Source organism: Sciurus vulgaris (genome assembly GCF_902686455.1).
Source record: "Sciurus vulgaris genome assembly, chromosome: 12".
NCBI classification, from domain to species: Eukaryota; Metazoa; Chordata; class Mammalia; order Rodentia; family Sciuridae; genus Sciurus; species Sciurus vulgaris.
The window spans coordinates 48688353-48707394 of record NC_136473.1 but is presented as its reverse complement, the minus strand read 5'-3'; the positions used below and the strand labels follow the sequence as shown (position 1 = coordinate 48707394).

At 37.9% G+C, this 19042-nt stretch overlaps 1 protein-coding gene across 14 annotated transcripts in view; it reads right to left on the bottom strand.

Annotated features, from left to right (window-relative positions):
• The window catches only part of LOC306641202 (protein downstream neighbor of Son-like), a 78886-nt gene extending 65638 nt beyond the window's left edge, over positions 1-13248 (bottom strand). For 3 of the 14 annotated variants that reach the window (XR_013758058.1, XR_013758059.1, XM_079106167.1), the window contains exons 1-4: positions 10960-12985; positions 10231-10302; positions 9059-9262; positions 4146-4256 (exon numbers count right to left, since the gene is read on the bottom strand). Coding sequence is in view for 9 of the 14 variants with exons in the window: in XM_079106167.1 (XP_078962293.1) it covers positions 4182-4256; positions 9059-9262; positions 10231-10302; positions 10960-11442 (834 nt within the window). In the remaining 5 variants the exon portion in view is untranslated. The other 11 variants (XR_013758055.1, XM_079106164.1, XM_079106165.1 and 8 more) reach the window with 10 other exon arrangements.
• Positions 13249-19042: the final 5794 nt, after the last annotated feature.

The window sequence follows — 19042 nt, the reverse complement described above, 5'->3', positions numbered from 1 at the left end:
ATTACTTTGCTGCTATATCAGAGATGCAAAATGTATTGGCTTAAATAAGGCAGATGTGTCTCTATTTCCTCTATAGCAATTCCTAGATGAGCATGTCCAAGTTGGTGGGAGTCTTCTTCCACCCCAAACTATGCAAAGTGGTTTCAAGTGGCGACTACTGTACTCATATTTCAATGGCCAGAATGGGTCATATGATCAACCTCAAGGGACACCTGTAATCGTAGTCTTTTTGTGTGTCCAGAGTAAGAGGAAAATGGTTAGTGAATACATAGCCTTGTAAATGGTTAGTGAATACATGGTGAATATATAGCATTGTTCACAATTCAAAGATTAATAAAAACTAAAAACAGAAAGTTGTGTTCAGTTTTTCTTCTAGAATCTATTAATCAATTCATTTTCTTCTAATTTCCTTATGTATTTTAACATGTATGATGTTACAAGATGTTAGACAAAGGACTCAGTATCAATATGATTTTAAAAATATTAGCACATACTGCAAAGATGTCTTTAAAATTGATCCAATACAACTACAATCATAATATCAGCAGGAAATATGAGAAGCTGTTTTTAATTTTTTATGGCAACTCACTGAACCTAAAGTGGCTGAAAAAAAGTGAGAAATACCAATGGTGAATGACTTTTAAAACCAGAATACAACAGTAATCATGACAGTGTAATAGTAAAATCAAGAAAACAAGTAGATTAATGGAGCAAAAAAAGAGTCCAGAAACAGACCATACTTACATTGTTATTTGACACAAGTTTTAAAGTGCTTTAATGGGGAAAAAAATGTTCTATTGAATACCACTGGAAGAACTAGATAGCTATATAAATAAAGAGAAAAGAATAAAGAGAGGAAAGAATCTCAAATATTACTTCACACCACATATAAAAATTAGGCCACAAATAAATATAAAATCCTATATAAAATTTGATTATAAACCCAAATGTAGGAATTAAAATTACAAAATTTCTTTAAGAAAACTGGAGAAAAATCTTTGTGAATTCAAATTAGGTAAATATTTCTCATAGGACACAAAAAACCTTGAACTATATGAGAAAATATCCATAAATTGGACTGTATAATAAAATGTTTTACACTCCAGAAACCAATGCAAAGAAAATGCAAGCAATAGACCTGGAGAAAATATTTCCAAAAATATGCATCTGATATTGAACTTTCATTCATATTATATAAAGAAAACTGTTTTAAAAAGTTATTCTGACACCTGTTAATACAGTAAGGAAGACTTTATTCAAGCCCACTGCAATAGGTGTCAGAACTATCATAATGAGAAGAGATATTCAACTCCAAACACAAAAAAGATAGGTGGAGATTTGCAGTCAATGAGCAGAGTGATGGTCAATGGATAGAAAATTACTAAGACGAGACATCAAGAATAGGAGGATTCTTTCTAATGGACTTAACAAGATTCTTGCTGAAGGCAGACCAAGGGTTTAGATATCAAAGGTGGGGAGGAAAAGTTTGGCAATGCATCAAGCGGGAGTATTCTCTCTAAACTACCTTAGCAGTTTTATTGCTACAACTGGATAGGGCAGGCAAAAAACAGGGCTTAAGGACAAGGCCTAAGGGAAAAAGTATTTAAAGGAAATTGTCTACAGTCTGTTGAAGGAGACATGTTCAATACTTAGAATTGAGTTCTGTCAATACTTAGAATTCAGTATTTTTTAAAAAGTTTAGGGCTGGGGATATAGATCAGTTGGTAGAGTGCTTGCCTTGTAAGCACAAGGCCTTGGGTCCAAATCCCCAGCACCACAAAAAAAAAAAAAAAAAAAAAAAAAAAAAATTTAACCAGCTTTAAAAAAGAAAAAAAAAAAAAAAAAAAAGAATTTGAAAGAGAAACTTAATCAAAGATGGTACAAGCTGGCAACTAAAAACATGAAAAGATACTCAACATCATCAGTTCTTAAAGAAAATAAAATTAAAACCACAATAAGAAAATCACTTACATGTGTACAGGCATAAAACTGAAACAACTGAAATTTGAATACTTTTTGTCAGTGTAAAATGGTAGATGGTAGCCACTTTGCAAACTATTTTGACACTTTATTAAAAAGTTAAACATATACTTGCTATGTGACCAAGCAATCCTACAACTGGATGTTCACAAAGATGAAGGAAATATGTCCATTCAAATAAACCTACACAAATAATTCAGGTAGCTTTGTTAGCCAAAACCTGGGAGCAACCAGAATGTCCACTGATTGGCAAATGGATAAATGAATTGCAGTGGTGAATCCATATAATGGAATACCATGCAACAACAAAAAGGAATGAACTTGGTTTCTATACTTCTTGTGACAGCTTTTGTCTCAGTCTCTTTTCTAAGATGTCTGCATGAAAAAAGAAACCCAGGGAAGCAGAAATGTATTGTGGCACTCTTGATTTCCTCACAAGAATAATAAAAACACCATCTCACTACATAGTTAAAGCTTGGTAGTATCACTAGCAGTACCTTTTCACACTGGCAGACATAACTCACATTCCTCTTAGGGACTGAGAAGGCCGTGGTAACAAGAGAGAACATGATGAATCCCATGCTTTCTGCTGTATCATGAGCAATAACACCCATCGCTGACCCAGTAGACTTGTGTCTTCTGCTGAAATCTGTGAAATGGTGGCAGGTTCACTTGTTGGTATGCAAGTGGTGCAAGATTCAAAATCCTTCACAAGTCTTCATTGAACTACTGATAAAATGTACAAAAAAATCTTCAAAGCATTGTGCTGATATAAGTCACATATTGTATGTTTCCTTTCATATGAAATTCTAGAAAAAGGACTTACTTAGTGATGGGCAGCAGATCCAAGGTTACAAAGGGGTAGGGTAAACAGACTGAACACAAAAAGGCAGGAAGAAATCTGGGGGGGCTAATCGAAATGTATATCTTAATTGTAGTGGTGGTTTTATGTTCATCAAAACTCATTGAACTAGGGCTGGCATTGTAGCTCAGTGGTAGAGCACTTGCCTAGTGTTAGGGTAGCTGATACAAATATCCACGAGAAACACAGCTCTATTTTCAATCAAAGGTTTATTGACAGAGAATATCTGCCAGGCTGCCCTTCTGCAAGGCACAGCAGCCTGCTGGAAAAAAAAAAAAAAAAAAAAAAAAAAAAACTTAACTACATAGTCATGTACAATGAAGTAGTTAAAAAATAACCCATCTGGTCCTGTGATTGTTGTTTGGCCTCTTTGTTGTGGTTTCCATACTTAGGGACTCTTTGTGGGCAGGCCTAATGAGAGGGTCGTACCTGGGTGGGCAGCTGCTGATTTTCAAAATGGAGTTACTTTGGCCTAAGAACCTAACACCTAGGACATGTGATGCATTGGGTTTTATCCTCAGAACCACATACAAATAAATAAATAAATAAAATAAAGGTTTTAAAAAAAACTCATTGAACTATACATTTGAAATGGTGAAAACCATTCTATTGAATCTATAATTTAATAAAACCAATAAAATATTAACAAAAATAAAACTAGATAGATCAATATTTTCAACATTCTTAATTAACTTTTAACATATTTTGTTTTTAGTTATTTTTCTAGGAATCCATTACTAATTAACCCCCCAAACTCACCATAAATATAATTTAAAGAGTTAAACTTATTAGTGCTATGCATGTATTAGGGGAGTGTCATTCATTTTGCAAATATCTGTCCTTGTTTACAGATGCTCTTTAAACTGGATGGGAACTTAATTCCAAATCCAGCTTAGGCTGGTGGGGATTTCAATCCCGGTCACTTTGGGGGTTTCTTCTCTATTTTGAAGATGTTTGATTGACTGATTGAACCCAATTGTGTAAGATAGAACAGAACATATAAAAAGGACTATATGATCTCTGGGGCATAGGGATCACGACCACTGTGTCTCTTGTCCAAGTCTGCAGGCTCAGAACTTCTGTTGATCCTGTCTAGCACTGAACACTGGAAATTTTGCTAAAGCTTAGTGTTGGGTACCTTGAAAACACCTTTCCAGATCCCTCATGCATGTAGCCATGACCCTGAGGACCAGCACATAAAAAGCAGTATAGCATGGAAACAGTTCTCCAACCCTTTGAAAAATGACAGGCATCTGTTCTTTTTCTAACCTTGGAAAATGTCACATCTTTCTTCTGCTCTTACCTCTCATCCCCACAAAGAACTTCCTGTTTTCCATTCTCACACACTGTATCTAATCTTCCTGTGCCTGCTTAGGAAGATGGAAGACTTGCCTCCAAGAAATGCTTTTAAGCCCTATAAATGCAAAAGAGGCGAAGAATAAACAAAGACTCAATGTTTACTTGGAATGGAAAAGTCAAAATTAAAAAAAAAAAGTACAAAGACCTTTTATTCTTAATTTTATAGACTTTGAAAATTTTATCGGAATGAACAGAAAGTAAATGTTAACATCTCAATAAAATTTCCTTCTGCTATCTAAGTTTCCATTTTAGCCTTTGATAATTCAGTTATTGGATCTGAATTCTTGGTCTTGGATTCTGATAGATTTCTCTGAAACCTTCTCACCACAAAATTCCTAAGTAAACTCCTTTCTTCATTAAGAAGTGTGTATTTTAAGTCAAATATATTAGTTTGATTTTGTAGTACTACAAAGTCAAATATGTAAAGATTAGAAGGTTCTTGAAAAATTAAAAGTATTTTAAGACATATTTGGTTAACAGGATAACTTGGGCTTCCCTCCCAACCTTGGCATTTGCCTCCTTCTTCACAAACCACTGCTCTTAAATTATATGCTGTTCACAATATACAGGGATATAATGCACAGCCAGTTATAGGAGATGAAAATGGATTTGCCCAAACAACTTATTACATTCAAGACATTCTTTTCTGTTTATAACAAATGGAAAATTGGGCTGCATAAGACTATTTCTGAGTTTTTCCATATACTGATATGGTTTTCTTTTAAAAAAGGAATATTTTTAAGGATAGCTAGAGCAATACCAATGCAATATAATTTGATTTTATACAGCTTTCTTAGGAACTAAATTATAGTAACTCTATAGAAAGCTATATTAACTCACTAGAAAGCTATGTGTAATTTTCCAAATCAAACCAATAGACCAAATCCTGATACAAGATCTTGGCCTCTTTCAATACAGTACAAACTCTCCAGCACATGACACCATTTGAGGTAACACTTATAATGAGACATGTCAAATTCCAGAGATGGAGTATCTCCAGAAGAAAACCTATGCTATGATTGGATGGCAGTGGCTTGAATCTCCGCCTGTGAATTTTTTGATTTATATACAGAATGGCAATATGGTCTCTGAGAAATGTATATGGGTGGAACACTGTAAGCACTAACTGCTAGAACTGGCTTACGCTGCATCTAGCTATGGGCTTTACAGGTGGCTACACTTCTCCTGATCTTGTTTTCCTCATATGAAGACATAGATAGTAAGATTAGATAATGCCTAAGTACATTTTCAATGTGAAAACTCCAAGGTGAAAAAAAAAAAAAATCAGTGATTTCATTTAATCACTTAAATCTCTTTCCCTTAAGATAATAAATTTTCCCTTATAATAATAATTATTTATTATATTTTCCCCTAAATGTGTGCGTAACAATTTACAGAATATGATTCTGATGATTCAGAGGTTGAAATAGCCTATATAAGAGTAACATCATACCCTGTAAGCCAGGGATCATTCCAGTATTTATATACACAAATTCATTTAATCCTCATGCACACTCTATAAAAGTAGGCATTATTATTATAATTTTACAGATAAGACTGAATAAAACAATATAATTTCCACTTAGAAAGTTATCCTGCCAAACCGATGAATTTGTTTGTTTCCTTGGAACCTCCCAATTCCTCTCTTGCCTATCGCTAGTTCAGCCTCATCAATCTCCCTTACTTTTCCACATGGCCAAATGGTAATTATCCCAGAAATTGCCAAATTCAGAAGAAAGTACTCTGAGACAAAGTGACTTATTTAGAAGAGAGATTAAAATTGTTCATAGAGATTTTGGAATCTTCAGCTTCCAAAAGGATTTTGGATCCTGGTTATTAAACACACATACACACACACACACAGTGCTTTATGATTTATGAAATAGGAAGTCAAGGTCCAGGCAGAAACCACCAACATGTAGCAGGTGAGCACAGGAGACTGTGGATATGGTAGTATTAATCACCAATACCTGCTTTTCCAACACTCCTGGGAAGAGTATGTTATATCCCTACAAAGTGGGAGTCAGACTTGGGTATATGACTTACATTGGCCAATGGAACAAAGTGGCAAAAGCTTTAGGAACATATTTATTCTCTGTTGAACTCTCTTTTTCCCTCTGCCACGTGTCTCAGAGAAGCTGCCCTGGTTGGGGGGATACAAGATTGAGGAACACAATATCAAGTGCAACAGAAGCATGTCTTTGTTCTCTTGAGGCACTGAGACATTAATACAATGAGAAAAATAAGGAGGACCCAGAAAGGTACATGTTGAACAAATAGTCATGTCACAAGACATGCATGAGATCATGGAGAGAAATGTCAGGAGGGTCAAATATTACAAGAGGTGGGGTTAGAAAGGCAAGGGGACAATCTCTTGGATCTCATTAAGTGAAATTTCAGTGGAAGAGCAGGGACTAACACACAACAGGCTGCAGTGGTTGGTGTCCATGTAAGTGCAAGGAAGTGAAAATGGTAATGCAGACAGCTGATAAAATTAAAGGGGTAAGAGCGATACGGTAATATAGGAAATGAAATGTGAAGAACTGTGTGTGTACATGGGAAGCAACAAGTCACCCCATACTTATTAGGCAAGCATGTCATCTTTTCATCACTTGACCAAAACACTTGACAAGAACAACTTACAAGAGGAAAAGTCTATTCTTGGTTTCAGAGGTCTTAGTCTGTGGTTAGCAAAATCCTTTGCTGTGGGCCTGAGGTGAGGTAGAACATAATGGTGCAAGGGTGTGGAGGAGGAAAGCTGCTCAGCTTATGGCAGCCAGGAAGAAGGAAGAGAGGAAGAGGAAGGGGCCAGGGCCAGATATCACTTCCAAGCCCACAAGAGTGACCTACTTCTTCCAGCCATGTCCTACCTTCCACCCTGCCTACCGGTCCCACCTGCCACCCATTCAAATGATTAATCTATCAAATAAATTAATCCACTGATGAGTTCTGAGCTCGCATAATCCAATTTTTCATATCTGAACATTACTGCATTGCAGAAACCACCAACATGTAGCAGGTGAGCAAAAGCAGACTGTGGATGTGGTAGTATTAATCACCAATATCTCCTTTTCCAACACTCCTGGGAAGAGTATGTTATATCCAGTATGAACATAAGAGTAGGTTTATATCCAGTTTTATCTATTCATATCCAGCTTTATCTATTTCAGATTCAAACCACAATAGAAAGCATCCTAAAGAGCTGAGAGTATAACATGCAAACAGTAAAAGTGATGGAGTTTCTTATGTCCATGTGTAGAATGGGGTCAACCATCTTTTCTAAGCACAAACATCTGAGTTGTGTAAATTCATATACACTTCCCTATACCTGGGTTACACTTACATATTTTTAGTGGGTTTACCTACAGACTCATTTGTGCATAGCTACAGAGAAATGAGTGTGCTATAGAATCTAAATATTTGCTTTTCTTTAATGTTCATATCAAAATTGGGTCCAAGAGGATCTTAAATTAGAGGCAATAAACACACACAAAAAAAGATAGTTGGGAATCAATCTAACAAAAGAGGTAAAATACCCCTACAATGAAAACTACAGAACACTAAAGAAAGAAATTAATGAAAACCTTAGAAGATGGAAAGATCTCTCATGTTCTTGGATTGGCAGAATTAATATTGTCCAAATGGACATACTACCAAAAGCATTCTACAGATTCAAGTCAATTCCAATTAAAATCCCAATGACCTTCATAGAAATAGAGAAACCAATAGTGAAATTCATTTGTAAAAATAAGAGACCCAGAATTGCCAAAGCAATCCTTAGCAGGAGGCATCACAATACCAGACCTTAAACTATAATACAAAGCCACAGTAACAAAAATGGCATGGTATTGGCACCAAAATAGACAGGTAGACCAATGGTACAGAATAGAAGACACAGAGACAAACCCACATAAGTCAGTCATCTCATACTAGACAAAGGTGCCAAAAACACACAATGGAGAAAAGATAGCTTCTTCAGCAAATGGTTCTGGCAAAACTGGAAATTCATATGCAGCAAAATAAAAACACATATCAGAAGGAACACACAAATAACATAGATGACAACAGTCTCCGTCTCTACTATCCTTAACAAAAACTTTTTTATCATAAGTGGTAGAAATATGTTTGTGTAGAGAGCACTATGCTACATTTAATACCTGTACCCCATAAAAACACTTTCAGAAGTAGTCAGTGAACACTGATAATGGATATGACAATTCATGCTAATTTACTGAAAAAGATATAGCAAATTTTAAGTAATCCTGTTTCACCTAGTTTGATTTGATGATATGCTTTAAAGTTAAAGAACCAGTATTTCTCTAGAACCAGTCTAGGCGGCAACATGAGTGCATACTTAAAAAGACTATATCCTATGAGAAAAACTCAATGAAATCCATCTGCTCTTATAACTAAGTCAATTGCTTTTCATTTCCTTTTTTTTTTTTTTTTTTTTTTTTTTTTTTTTTTTTTTTTAAGATGCTTTAGAATGGTTTGGGGCTGGGGTGTGGCTCAGGGGCAAAGTGCTCACTTAGCATGTGGGAGGCCCTGGGTTCCATCCTCAGCACAACATAAAAACAAATAAATAAAATAAAGGGATTATGTCCATCTACAACTGTGCAAACACTTCCTACCTGCACCACTGCCTAATTTTCAGGACAGGTATCTAAATTTAAAGGGCTGTTACACAATCTATTAACAATGTGTATGAAAGCACCATTTGGAAGAAACAAAATTCCCCAATTCTTTGTGTCTTTAGGTATTAGAAGAAAAACTTAACAGAAAGAAATCTAATATTTTACAGAAGCATTGTATACTTAATCTGCTACTTTAAAACACACTTATTTATTTCAGAATTACCTTTATACTTTGAGGCAAAGTAACTTCTGTTGCTCTAAAATGCTGGACAAGACCTTGAGCCTCTTCCTGCACTTTCAAATGATCTGCCCAGGTAAAGGGTTGAGAAGAGGTGACAAGGAGTCCAGTTTTAATACTCCAGTCCACAAGTAACTCAGTATTTTCTGAGGCCAGACTACCTGATTCAGAGAAGGATAGGTGTAAAGCCTTTCAAAAGAAAACAATGCAAAAACAGTGTTTCAAGAAAAACCCTTCAATCTAAAGATTTTATTAACATAGTCACAGTCTCTGAATAGCAAAATTATATGAACTGTATACTAAATATCACTAAAAATATAGCACATACTGAAAAATTCTGGAAGGAGGTAAATTAATCTATAAATAGTAATTTCCTCTAAGAGGCAAAAATGTTGTTGGAATGGAGCATATTTCACTTTTTAGGTTTTACTAAAAAGAACTAACACTTTATAGAGTACTACAGATGTTGCTATCAAAGTACAAATCTTCCCAATGTCTGAAAAAGTACCTAAAGCCTTTGAAACTGGAACTTGGGCTAAGCTGCTCTTCCTGCAGGTAACTTAAGGTAGGACCCTTAAAGGCCATATTTAAGAAACATTTTCTGATCTCAAAAATCTGCCATTAACTTATTTTGCCGTCTTTTCAAGTCAATATCACTCACATTACAAGAATTCTTTTAGGCAAGGTATTCTTAGGCAAAGAGGGGAGATTGAGTCTTGTGGCATTTTGATAGCCTGTTCCCATTAGGAACAATCATACATTTACCAAATGATCGGCAAGGTTCGATGCTATGCCACAACTTGTGGAGGTAACTGTAGGATTTGTTTTGAAGCTTTAATAAAGGATCAAGTTGAAGAAGTACCTTAGTATGGAGGGGTTCCTCTGAGTAATAAGCTCAAAAAAGAAGTGTGTTAAAAAAACTGATGAGGGTAAAGGGCAACCTAGGACTCTCACCTACTATGCCTACTTTCCTGCTGGTGACCATTACAGCAATTCTTACTGTAACATACCAAGTCCTTTATTTTGGCTGATGCCATCTATTCAACTCTGGTAAAGAGAATCACTTGATTCAAGCTTCTCTGCAAAACTATTTTTCAAGCAGAATGCTTCTGAGAAGCATACGAACACACACGCTAATGATATTTAAAAAGTATTACCTGGGGTAGTTCAGTAACTTGTTCTTTCAGATGACGTCTCTTCCCATGGCAAATCATTTTCTTGATTAGTATCTAAAAACAGGTTAAGAAAATTGTCCTTTTAAAACGTAAATGATGCTGAAGTTTGCTTTAAATGTGTAGACAGGCTCACCTGGCAAAGTACCTTCTCAGTAAATGCCAGTGCACACAAACTTATACACACCCAAATCAATCCTAGCAGTTTTTCACTTTGGGTCTGAACTTTAATATTAAAACTAAGAGGGGAAAAAGGTCAGTTTTTGCGCATTGAGTAACTGACCATACAAACCTTAAGCCGAAAGACCCAAAAGGCAAGAAAAATGCTGGTAATGTCTGAACAGATTTATCCTCAACACTCCTCCACTCCGCGCAGCTTTGCGCGAGAAGCACGGGGGGAAGGCGGTCGGGGCTTTGTCCGTCCACGCTGCCCTCGGGATGCCTTCCGCGGAGGGACGTCCGCGCAGACCTGCAGTCACGTCTCCCGAGCGGAGGCGGCGCACAGCGGCAGCACAGCCGCAGCCGGGCAGCCTCGGCAAACCCCGCCCTTCAGGAGCAGCCGTCCCCAGGGCTCGGGGCTCCCTCAGGCCGCGGCGACAGGAACGCTTCGCGCCCATTTCCCTGCCCCGAGCCCTAACTTTCCATCCCTAACTCGCAGCTGGCCCCGCCATGAAGGACGAAAGCCCTTCGCCCGGCAGGCACGAAGACACTCACCGAGCCCGGCGCCGCCTGCTGGCCGCGGGGCAGCCCGTCCCGGGCGTCCATGGCGACCCGCAGCCGCTTGTCCAGGCGGGCGAAGGGGTTCCTGCGGGCCGCGGTCGGACCGCCCACTCTGCCGCCGGCGGCCAGGAGGGGCCTGAGGGGCAGCACGGCCGCCAGGGCGGCACGGCGAGGCGTCGGCTCCGCAGCTCGGGAGACCGGGAGGCGGCGGCTTCTTGGCTCCGGGACCTTTTCCGTCGGAACCGCACTGTGTCCAGCGGCCTCTTGAAGGTGGGCGAGTAGCCGGCCACCGACAGGGCCACGAAGCGAAGCGGCTGAGGCCGACCGCCCGCCCCGCAGCACTTCCCGCGCGCCAGGGCCCCGCCCCCGCGCGGCGTGCGTGGCGGGCACGCGGCCCGCGAGGTCCCGCCCCCGGCTGCGTTCCTCGGGGCCGGGCGGTCCTGCGCTCCTGCCAGGCTCTGGCCGCGATCCTGCCATGAGACGAGGCGGCTGTGGGCAGCACTTGGCCCGGGCGGGTGTGCACTACCCCGTTGGGCATCGAAATGGGTGAACGCTGCTAGGCCTGCAGTAGGGATGTCATCACCGCGGGTACAGCGTCTGGAGCCTCGGTGCTGGACTGCTGCTTAGATAGAGCTTTCGGGGAGCAGTGGTGACATCTAGAGGTGGTGACAGCGCCAGAGCCGACCCCAACCCCGCCTTCCCCAAGAGAGAACTCAGAAGATAGCACCCTTCAAGCTCAGTCCCCCTTCACCAATGCAGGCAGTCCCAGCCCTTCACGCAAATGCTCTGCAGCTCCCACAGGACAAGTTACCGTGATCCTTGTTCCTGAAGAAACTCCAAGCAAATGGATATTTCAAAACGAAATTTAAGTGTGTATGAGTTAGATTTTTGGGGACCTGAAAATATATTCAAGTGCTTAAATTCTGACAGCAAAGACACCGTTAAGATGTTCAAAATGGAATTGACACGTAACTAATAACATTATTTGGACAGTATACCAAGGCCTGTAACAGACTTATCAATAGAATGGTGTGGATTTTGCTGAAAGCAATTTTCCTCATGGGAAGAATTTCATAAGAGAGGCAGATGTGTAGAAAAAAATTACAAAAATGGCTTTCAGAATACCCCTTCAAATGTTAATTACAGAATTATCTTGATCATTTGCAGGGTAATCTGGAAAACATTTTTCAAATAACTGAATGTCAAATAACTGAACATCTTGTAAGTCAAAAACATGCTTAAAAACTGAACTTGCTTTTATCTTTTTGGATTTTTTTTTCCAATTTCCAAGGAAAACTCTGGCTTTAAATAGTGGGAGGGTTCATCCAGCTGAGGTTTGAGAAAGAAGATTAAAATTGAACAACTTGCTTTTATTCTTCCTTGATTTTTCTGAACAACTTCCACAGAAACTTTTGCCTCATACGGTGGAATAGGTTCATCCAACTGAGATGTGGAGAGAAAAAAATATTGCAAATATCACAGATGTTTAGAACACACTGGGCAGTAGTTGACAGTTGCCATAGTTCAGCCACATTACTTTAAAATAAGTCAAATGTGTCCATTAGGATCTCCATTGTTAAAAGTGGTCAATTTTTCAAGGGGAAAAATACCTGCTTTACCCATTCTAAGTAATGACCATATTGGATTTTCCCCTCTTTCCGAGCCATGGATTTTTTGGGGGGAGGGGAGATGAGAAAAAGCAAAGATCAAAGCACAGAAAGGAATGGAGGGCAGGAAATTCACAGAACACTTCTGGTGGTATACCGAAAGATACACTTTGAGAAATATTAAACAAGAGCTATTAATCTGAACTAAATAAGCTATGGAGGCAACAGGTATACTGTAAAAACTGAAACAAAAATGGAAATGCCCACATTATTTCCTTGAGAATAGAAAATAAACAAAAATCATTTGGTTACTTTAGCATGCCTAAAACCACCAGCTGATAACTTCTCCATCACATCTTTTAAAATGCAAAGCTGGAAGGATTGTTAAGGTGACAATATTAAAGAGAAAGAATTACAAACACTCAATAGGTAGAAGATACTAGGCAGGTCAATTTTCTTTCAACTTTCATACTCTCAGAGATTCAAACTGTTATTACAGAAATTCTGTAAACTGTCAAGTGTACCTGTAAAACAGGAATGATTTGAGACAGTTGGTATAACTAAGCCTAAACTTCTAAACACAAGTGATAAGAGCAGCAACTAAGGAATGACCACTTTTAACCCAATGAATGATGACAGAATGACATATTTAGCACTTACTTTACATCTGTTACATCTGGTTGGTTACAGACCCAAGTATGTAAGTGATATGTGTCACTACCAGAATCAAAATTATGTGAAATTAAAAAAAAATCTGTTGGAAATTTAAGTGAAATTATAATATTGAGATCAACAGTCTATGTAATTGCTAATACTGAAGAATTATTTAAGGCATGGAATCAAAAAATTGGAAGGAGAGGTCTGTGTTAAATCAAGCTTGTGTGAAGTGAGTGAGGGGGCCTCTGCACAAGTGAGAACTAAAGTTTCATTCAGGACTTCAGAAAATGTAAATACGATCATAAGTCTTTTTAAAAGTTAAAGAGGAATGAGCTAAACAACATTAATTCACATATTCACATCCCTGCAAACTTTCTTTATACTTCTGCTACTGAATTTGCTCTGGGTGCAGTGGCTTATGCCTTAATGCCAGAGATTAAGGATGCTGAGGCAGGAGGATCACAAGTTTGAAGCCAACCTGGGCAATTTAACAAGGCCTTGTCTCAAAAAACCGAGTCTGCAGGATGTTGCTCAGTGGTAGAGTGTCTCTGGATGCAATCTCCAGTACTGCCAAACAAGCAATGAAATTGCTATTTGTGAATGTGTGTACATATAGATGATCCATGACTTATGATGGGATTTGTTCCAATAAAAGCACTCTACCTTACACATATCATAAATCAAAGTGCACTGAATACCCTACCAAACAAATATCCTATTTAGCAACACAGTACACTGCAGAGTATTGGTTATTTCTCCTCATGATCTTACAGCTAACTGGGAGTTGTATCTCACTGTTGCTGCCTAGCATTACAAGAGAATATCAGTATTGTGCTGCATATGGCTAGACCAGGAAAAGGTAAAAATTCAAAGTATGTTTTCTACTGAATGCATGTTGCTTTGGCAGCATCATAAAATAACATATAAACATGTCATATTTCAACCTGACCCAGGGATTTGTCAAATAGATTAAAATCATCTTGTCATGGGATGAGTAGAGGTGGTTTGAGAGAATTAACACAGGACAAACAGTCAGCCTATATTCTAACATGTAAGATTCAAAACATGCTAACTAATTGTATTTGTTAATTTGGGGGTTACTGGGAATTGAACCCAGGGGCACTTAACCATAGAGCCACATCCCCAGTATATTTTTTATTTTGAGAAAAGGTCTTGCTAAATTGCTTAGGGTCTTCCTAAGTTGCTGAGGCTGACTTTGAACTTGTGATCCTCCAGCCATAGCCTCCCTGAGCCCCTAAGAGTAGGTGAATGCCACCATGCCTGGCTATCATTCATAATAGCTGTATGATGTTTTCTACTGTTCTCATCTCATGTTATCCTAGGGACATAACTTTTTAAATAAGAAAATAAAAAAAAAATATTTGAGGATTTACATGGAAAAAGATCACAGAAGTGAAAACACAAGTTATAAAATTTTTAGAACACAGTGGTGTGTGTAAATATGCATAAAAATCTGGAAGAAAATATTTATATACACAATGTAAATGTTAGCAAGGTTTGTCTTTGGGGAATAGGTTTACCCTTGATTTTAATTTTCTGCTGATGTGCATTTTCTAATTTTCTACTAATAGACTTGGATGACTAAAAAAACACAGTTTCAGAATAGGACAAAATAATCAGACCCCAAAGGAGGGTCAATAAAATAATCTTACTGAGAATAAAGTCACTTTAATACAAAAATATCTACATGACATACACATTTTGAAGAGTTTTCTGCTGATTGCTTTGATGCCAGAAATATAGTTTTTTTTTTTTTTTATTTTGCTGTAGTCCCTAATTTTTCCAGTTTAATTCACTTTTGGTAGAAGAAGAAGACTGACTAGAACCCTGTAAACACACCCTCAACTATGCATTTTCTTTGCCAGAGGTTTCTTAAGCAGAAACTGAGTAAAGAACTGAAATCAACACTTTTGAACTTTATTCTGTAAGAGTGATCTTATTTATAGCAACATTAATGCCTTTGCAGTTCTCTGTGAAAGAAGCAACAGAGATACAAGAATGAAATACTACAGGTCCCAATTTTGTAATCTCTGAACAGATTGGGTGTGGTTATTGTTCTTTTCCTCTGGGGTTGGGAACCTGGTTCTTGTAGCTTTCCTAGCTCACTCTCCAGGTCCATTTCCTCCATTTCCTTTCTTAAACCATGTCAGGCACTAGGTAACCTCTGCTAGCATGCTTAGTCTGGACACATTTCTGCACTTGGAGAATTCACTTAACACAGAGAAGCATAAATAAGGAGGCCTACGGCTTTAAGTCCATTCAGTGAGAAGTCTCTCAAATCAAAACAAAATAATTGACTGGGAAATATGACATACTAATCAACAACATTGTTCAGAAAGCCCCTGGGAGGCCACATATTGGAATAGCAAGTGCTCTTAAGATCATTTTTAAGATGAGCAAGCTAAGAGAAAGACTGGCCCTGCCAGGTCAGAGAGCAGAGAAAGTGAAACCCACCTCCCCTCACCCCTCCACCCAAGGCTTCCTGTTCCCTGAACTCAGTACCGCTTGTCCACAGAGGTTTCTGACTTGCTCTCAGGAATGATGACTGAATTCTTGGATATTTTGTCTTTATCGAGTAAGTGATTAATTTAGTTCCATTATTTTAAAAATGTAGATTTTATCACATAGATTGATTCATTTTCATTGTGAATTTCCATAAATTTATTGGCTAAAATTACAAAATATTTTGTACAGAATATACATATAAGTAACCACAAGTTGTGATTTGAAAATTGCTCACATTGTTAACTAGTCAATTCATCAGTTTGTGAATTGACCAAAACGTGACACCAAGACTAATATCTCCAACCCTAATTCCTCCAGAAGTACATCTCATGTACTTCTTGATGCTTTTACTTTCAGGATTAAAATTGTGGTCAAGAAACATGCATGTAAATAGTAGACCTATCTCCCATCATCGCTCAGATATAGGCATACATAAATTTCTCTTTTTATGTCCAGTGGTGAGAACCAAAACTGAAAAAAGAAACATCTTCAGTACTCAAGAATGGCAACACATATTTGTGTGTGTCATTGTTGGAGAAAGTTATGTTTATAGTAAAGAAGAGGAATCTACATTAGGAACACCTTACAATTTTCTTTTTCCCATTTTTTTTTCTTGTATGACACATGACAGAAGAAACATGTTTTTCATTTTATGACTTCTCTTTGTTGAAATGAGTTGGGGCAACATCACTTTTATAGTCAACTCAATTCCACGTTCATTTTCAGGAATGGAACTTGTATTTATTTTGATATCAACACTGCCAGGAATGTTTTTAAAGCTCAGTTAAAGAAAAGATCCTTGCTTTGCATGACCCTATAAAAGGAAACACAAAGATTCACTATGAACCAAAGACTTACTTGGCATCTACTGTGAATAGAGGGAAAGAATAATTTGGAAAATTTGTGTACATGTTTCAAATATGAATCTCATTGATCTGCCTATTACATAACTAATAGAAAAGAACAAGGAGCATCATGTAGCACTTTGCTAAAAAATACACATAGGAAACAATTAAAAACTCTTTCCAAGTCAATTCTTATTGTCTACTACTTTCTATAATACTGACGAGTGGTTGTTTTAAAAATAAAATACTATAAACTAATGCAAAAGGAACTGGCAGAACTTAATAAACCTTAACTCATAGAGTTTAAACTCATTGAGTTTAATGTCAATTTAATTGGGGTATCTGAAATTTAAAGAAGAAATTGTTTAATTTCAGATATAGTCTCTATCTGGGCCAAATATTAGTTGTTTTCACTTCAAACAAAGAGTTGAATTTTTAAAACTTCAGTGTTCTAAATAATTAGAACTGTGTTCTTCAACTGTACCCACTCCCTCTTTTCCCACTACAGTACTAACTAGGTCAACCAGGGTTATTGGCAGCCTTTGGGTCTATGGACTTTTTGTGTGGTTGCATTTTTTTTTTCAATGTTTTGTCACCAAACCAAACCAAAGCTATGATTCTCAAAGGTTCGTGGCTTGCCTGAAATCTGAATGGGAAAATAGACTGCTGATGGTAATAATGTGACCAGTTATCAAACAGGTTTCATTATACTTCCAAAGTTAGGTAAACCAGGATGATCAGTGAAGAAAACGAAGACAGATTCAATTACATGATTAGTGAAAAGCTGCATTGGGAAGGAGCTGGAACCACAGAGCAAGGTGCAGAGAAAAGAGACGATTCTATTCCTGGACCCTGTAAGTTAGACTGAGTTACCTATGAATTCCAATTCTAAGTTAAGCTTCTATGCTGCCTTGATAAATAAACTGATGTACATCACTGAGCTTATGGACTTTCTCTGTTGCCTGTGTTCTCCAGAAAATTCGTTTCCTACAAGATGTGCAATGTTTGCCACCAGAAGTTGAAAGAAATGTTTTTAAAAGTTACTCTCATAGAACATATAGTGATTTGATTAATCATTCATTTTATTTTGGGCAAATATTCTTTCTCTTGGATTTTTCCATTGGCAGTGTTCTGTGACTTTACAAATATGGATAGATTCTTTCCTCTTTTATTTTTTCCAGCATATCAAGTAGCACCCAAGCTCTGATGTTGTTCCCAATTCTCCTTCAATGTAAGCTTTTTGCTTTGTTTTGTTTTTAAATTAACAATCTAGCTAGTATGGTGTTTAGAATTAACAAAATTTTAAAACTATAAATGCAGCAATGCAATGGTTGCCCTTTAGAAAACTCCCAGTGTGCTATAGAAAATGACATTTGGTTAAGTAAATCTTAGATTCATATTCATCCCACTATGCAATCTCAGATCTGTTCCCATTGGGAATATGTTCTCTTGAACTCAGTTTTTGTAGAAAAAAAAAAATCAGAAAACATGGAAAATTCTAGATGGTATACTTTGGCAGACAGAAAGATTCCCCACCCAGCAGCAGATCTGGCAAAAGTAGGTCCACTTTTGCCCATTTTGTGGAAGTCCCTGACTTCCAGATTTCCACTTTAACCCAGTGACCCGCCCCACCCGAGCCTGTCAAATGCACCCTTCAGATTCTTCAGAATCATTTGACTTGCAGCCTCCATTTTAGAAACAGAAGGTGCAAGATTTGTGGCTAACATTTACCTGTGAAGGAGAAAGGTGGAGGGTAGAACCAATCTTGAGCCCAAGACTCCTCACTAAAGCAGAGGAGTGAATATGGTTACAGAAAAATAAAACAAGACAGAAATCAGGTCAAGGAGTTGGGTAAGAGTATAGTGATCAAAATATCACTTTAATTTTTGACTTTTCTATTGATGGATCTTATATTTTAGAGAACTCTTGAGTCTGTATCTTGTTGACTATAAGACATACTATATTAGTTAGTTTTGCATTGCTGTGACAAATACCTGAGAAGGATCACCTTAAAGAAAGGAAAGGTTTATTTTGGATCAGTTCTGGAGGTTTCAGTCCATTGTTGGTTGACCTGTTGCTTGGGACTGTGTTGAGGCAACACATCATGGTGGAGGGTGTGGGTAGAAGAAATTGCTCACCTTATGGATGCTGGGAAGGAAGGGGGGGGGGAAAGGGTGCCAGGAGGGCATGCCTACACATGGCCAGAAGATCTCCAAATGGGCTTCACCTCCAGTGCTGGAGGCCAGCACTAAGGACTGGAGACCAACCCTTTAGTACATGGGCCTTTGGGGGACACTGATCCAAAGCATAGCACAAAGAATATTGCAAAACCATCCACTGGTATTTGCCATTTCCTTCCCCACCCTCACCATACCACTAGTCCCAGGGTCCTGCTTCACTGAGTTATGGGTTCATTGACATGAGCTCTTTTAACTTTACTAG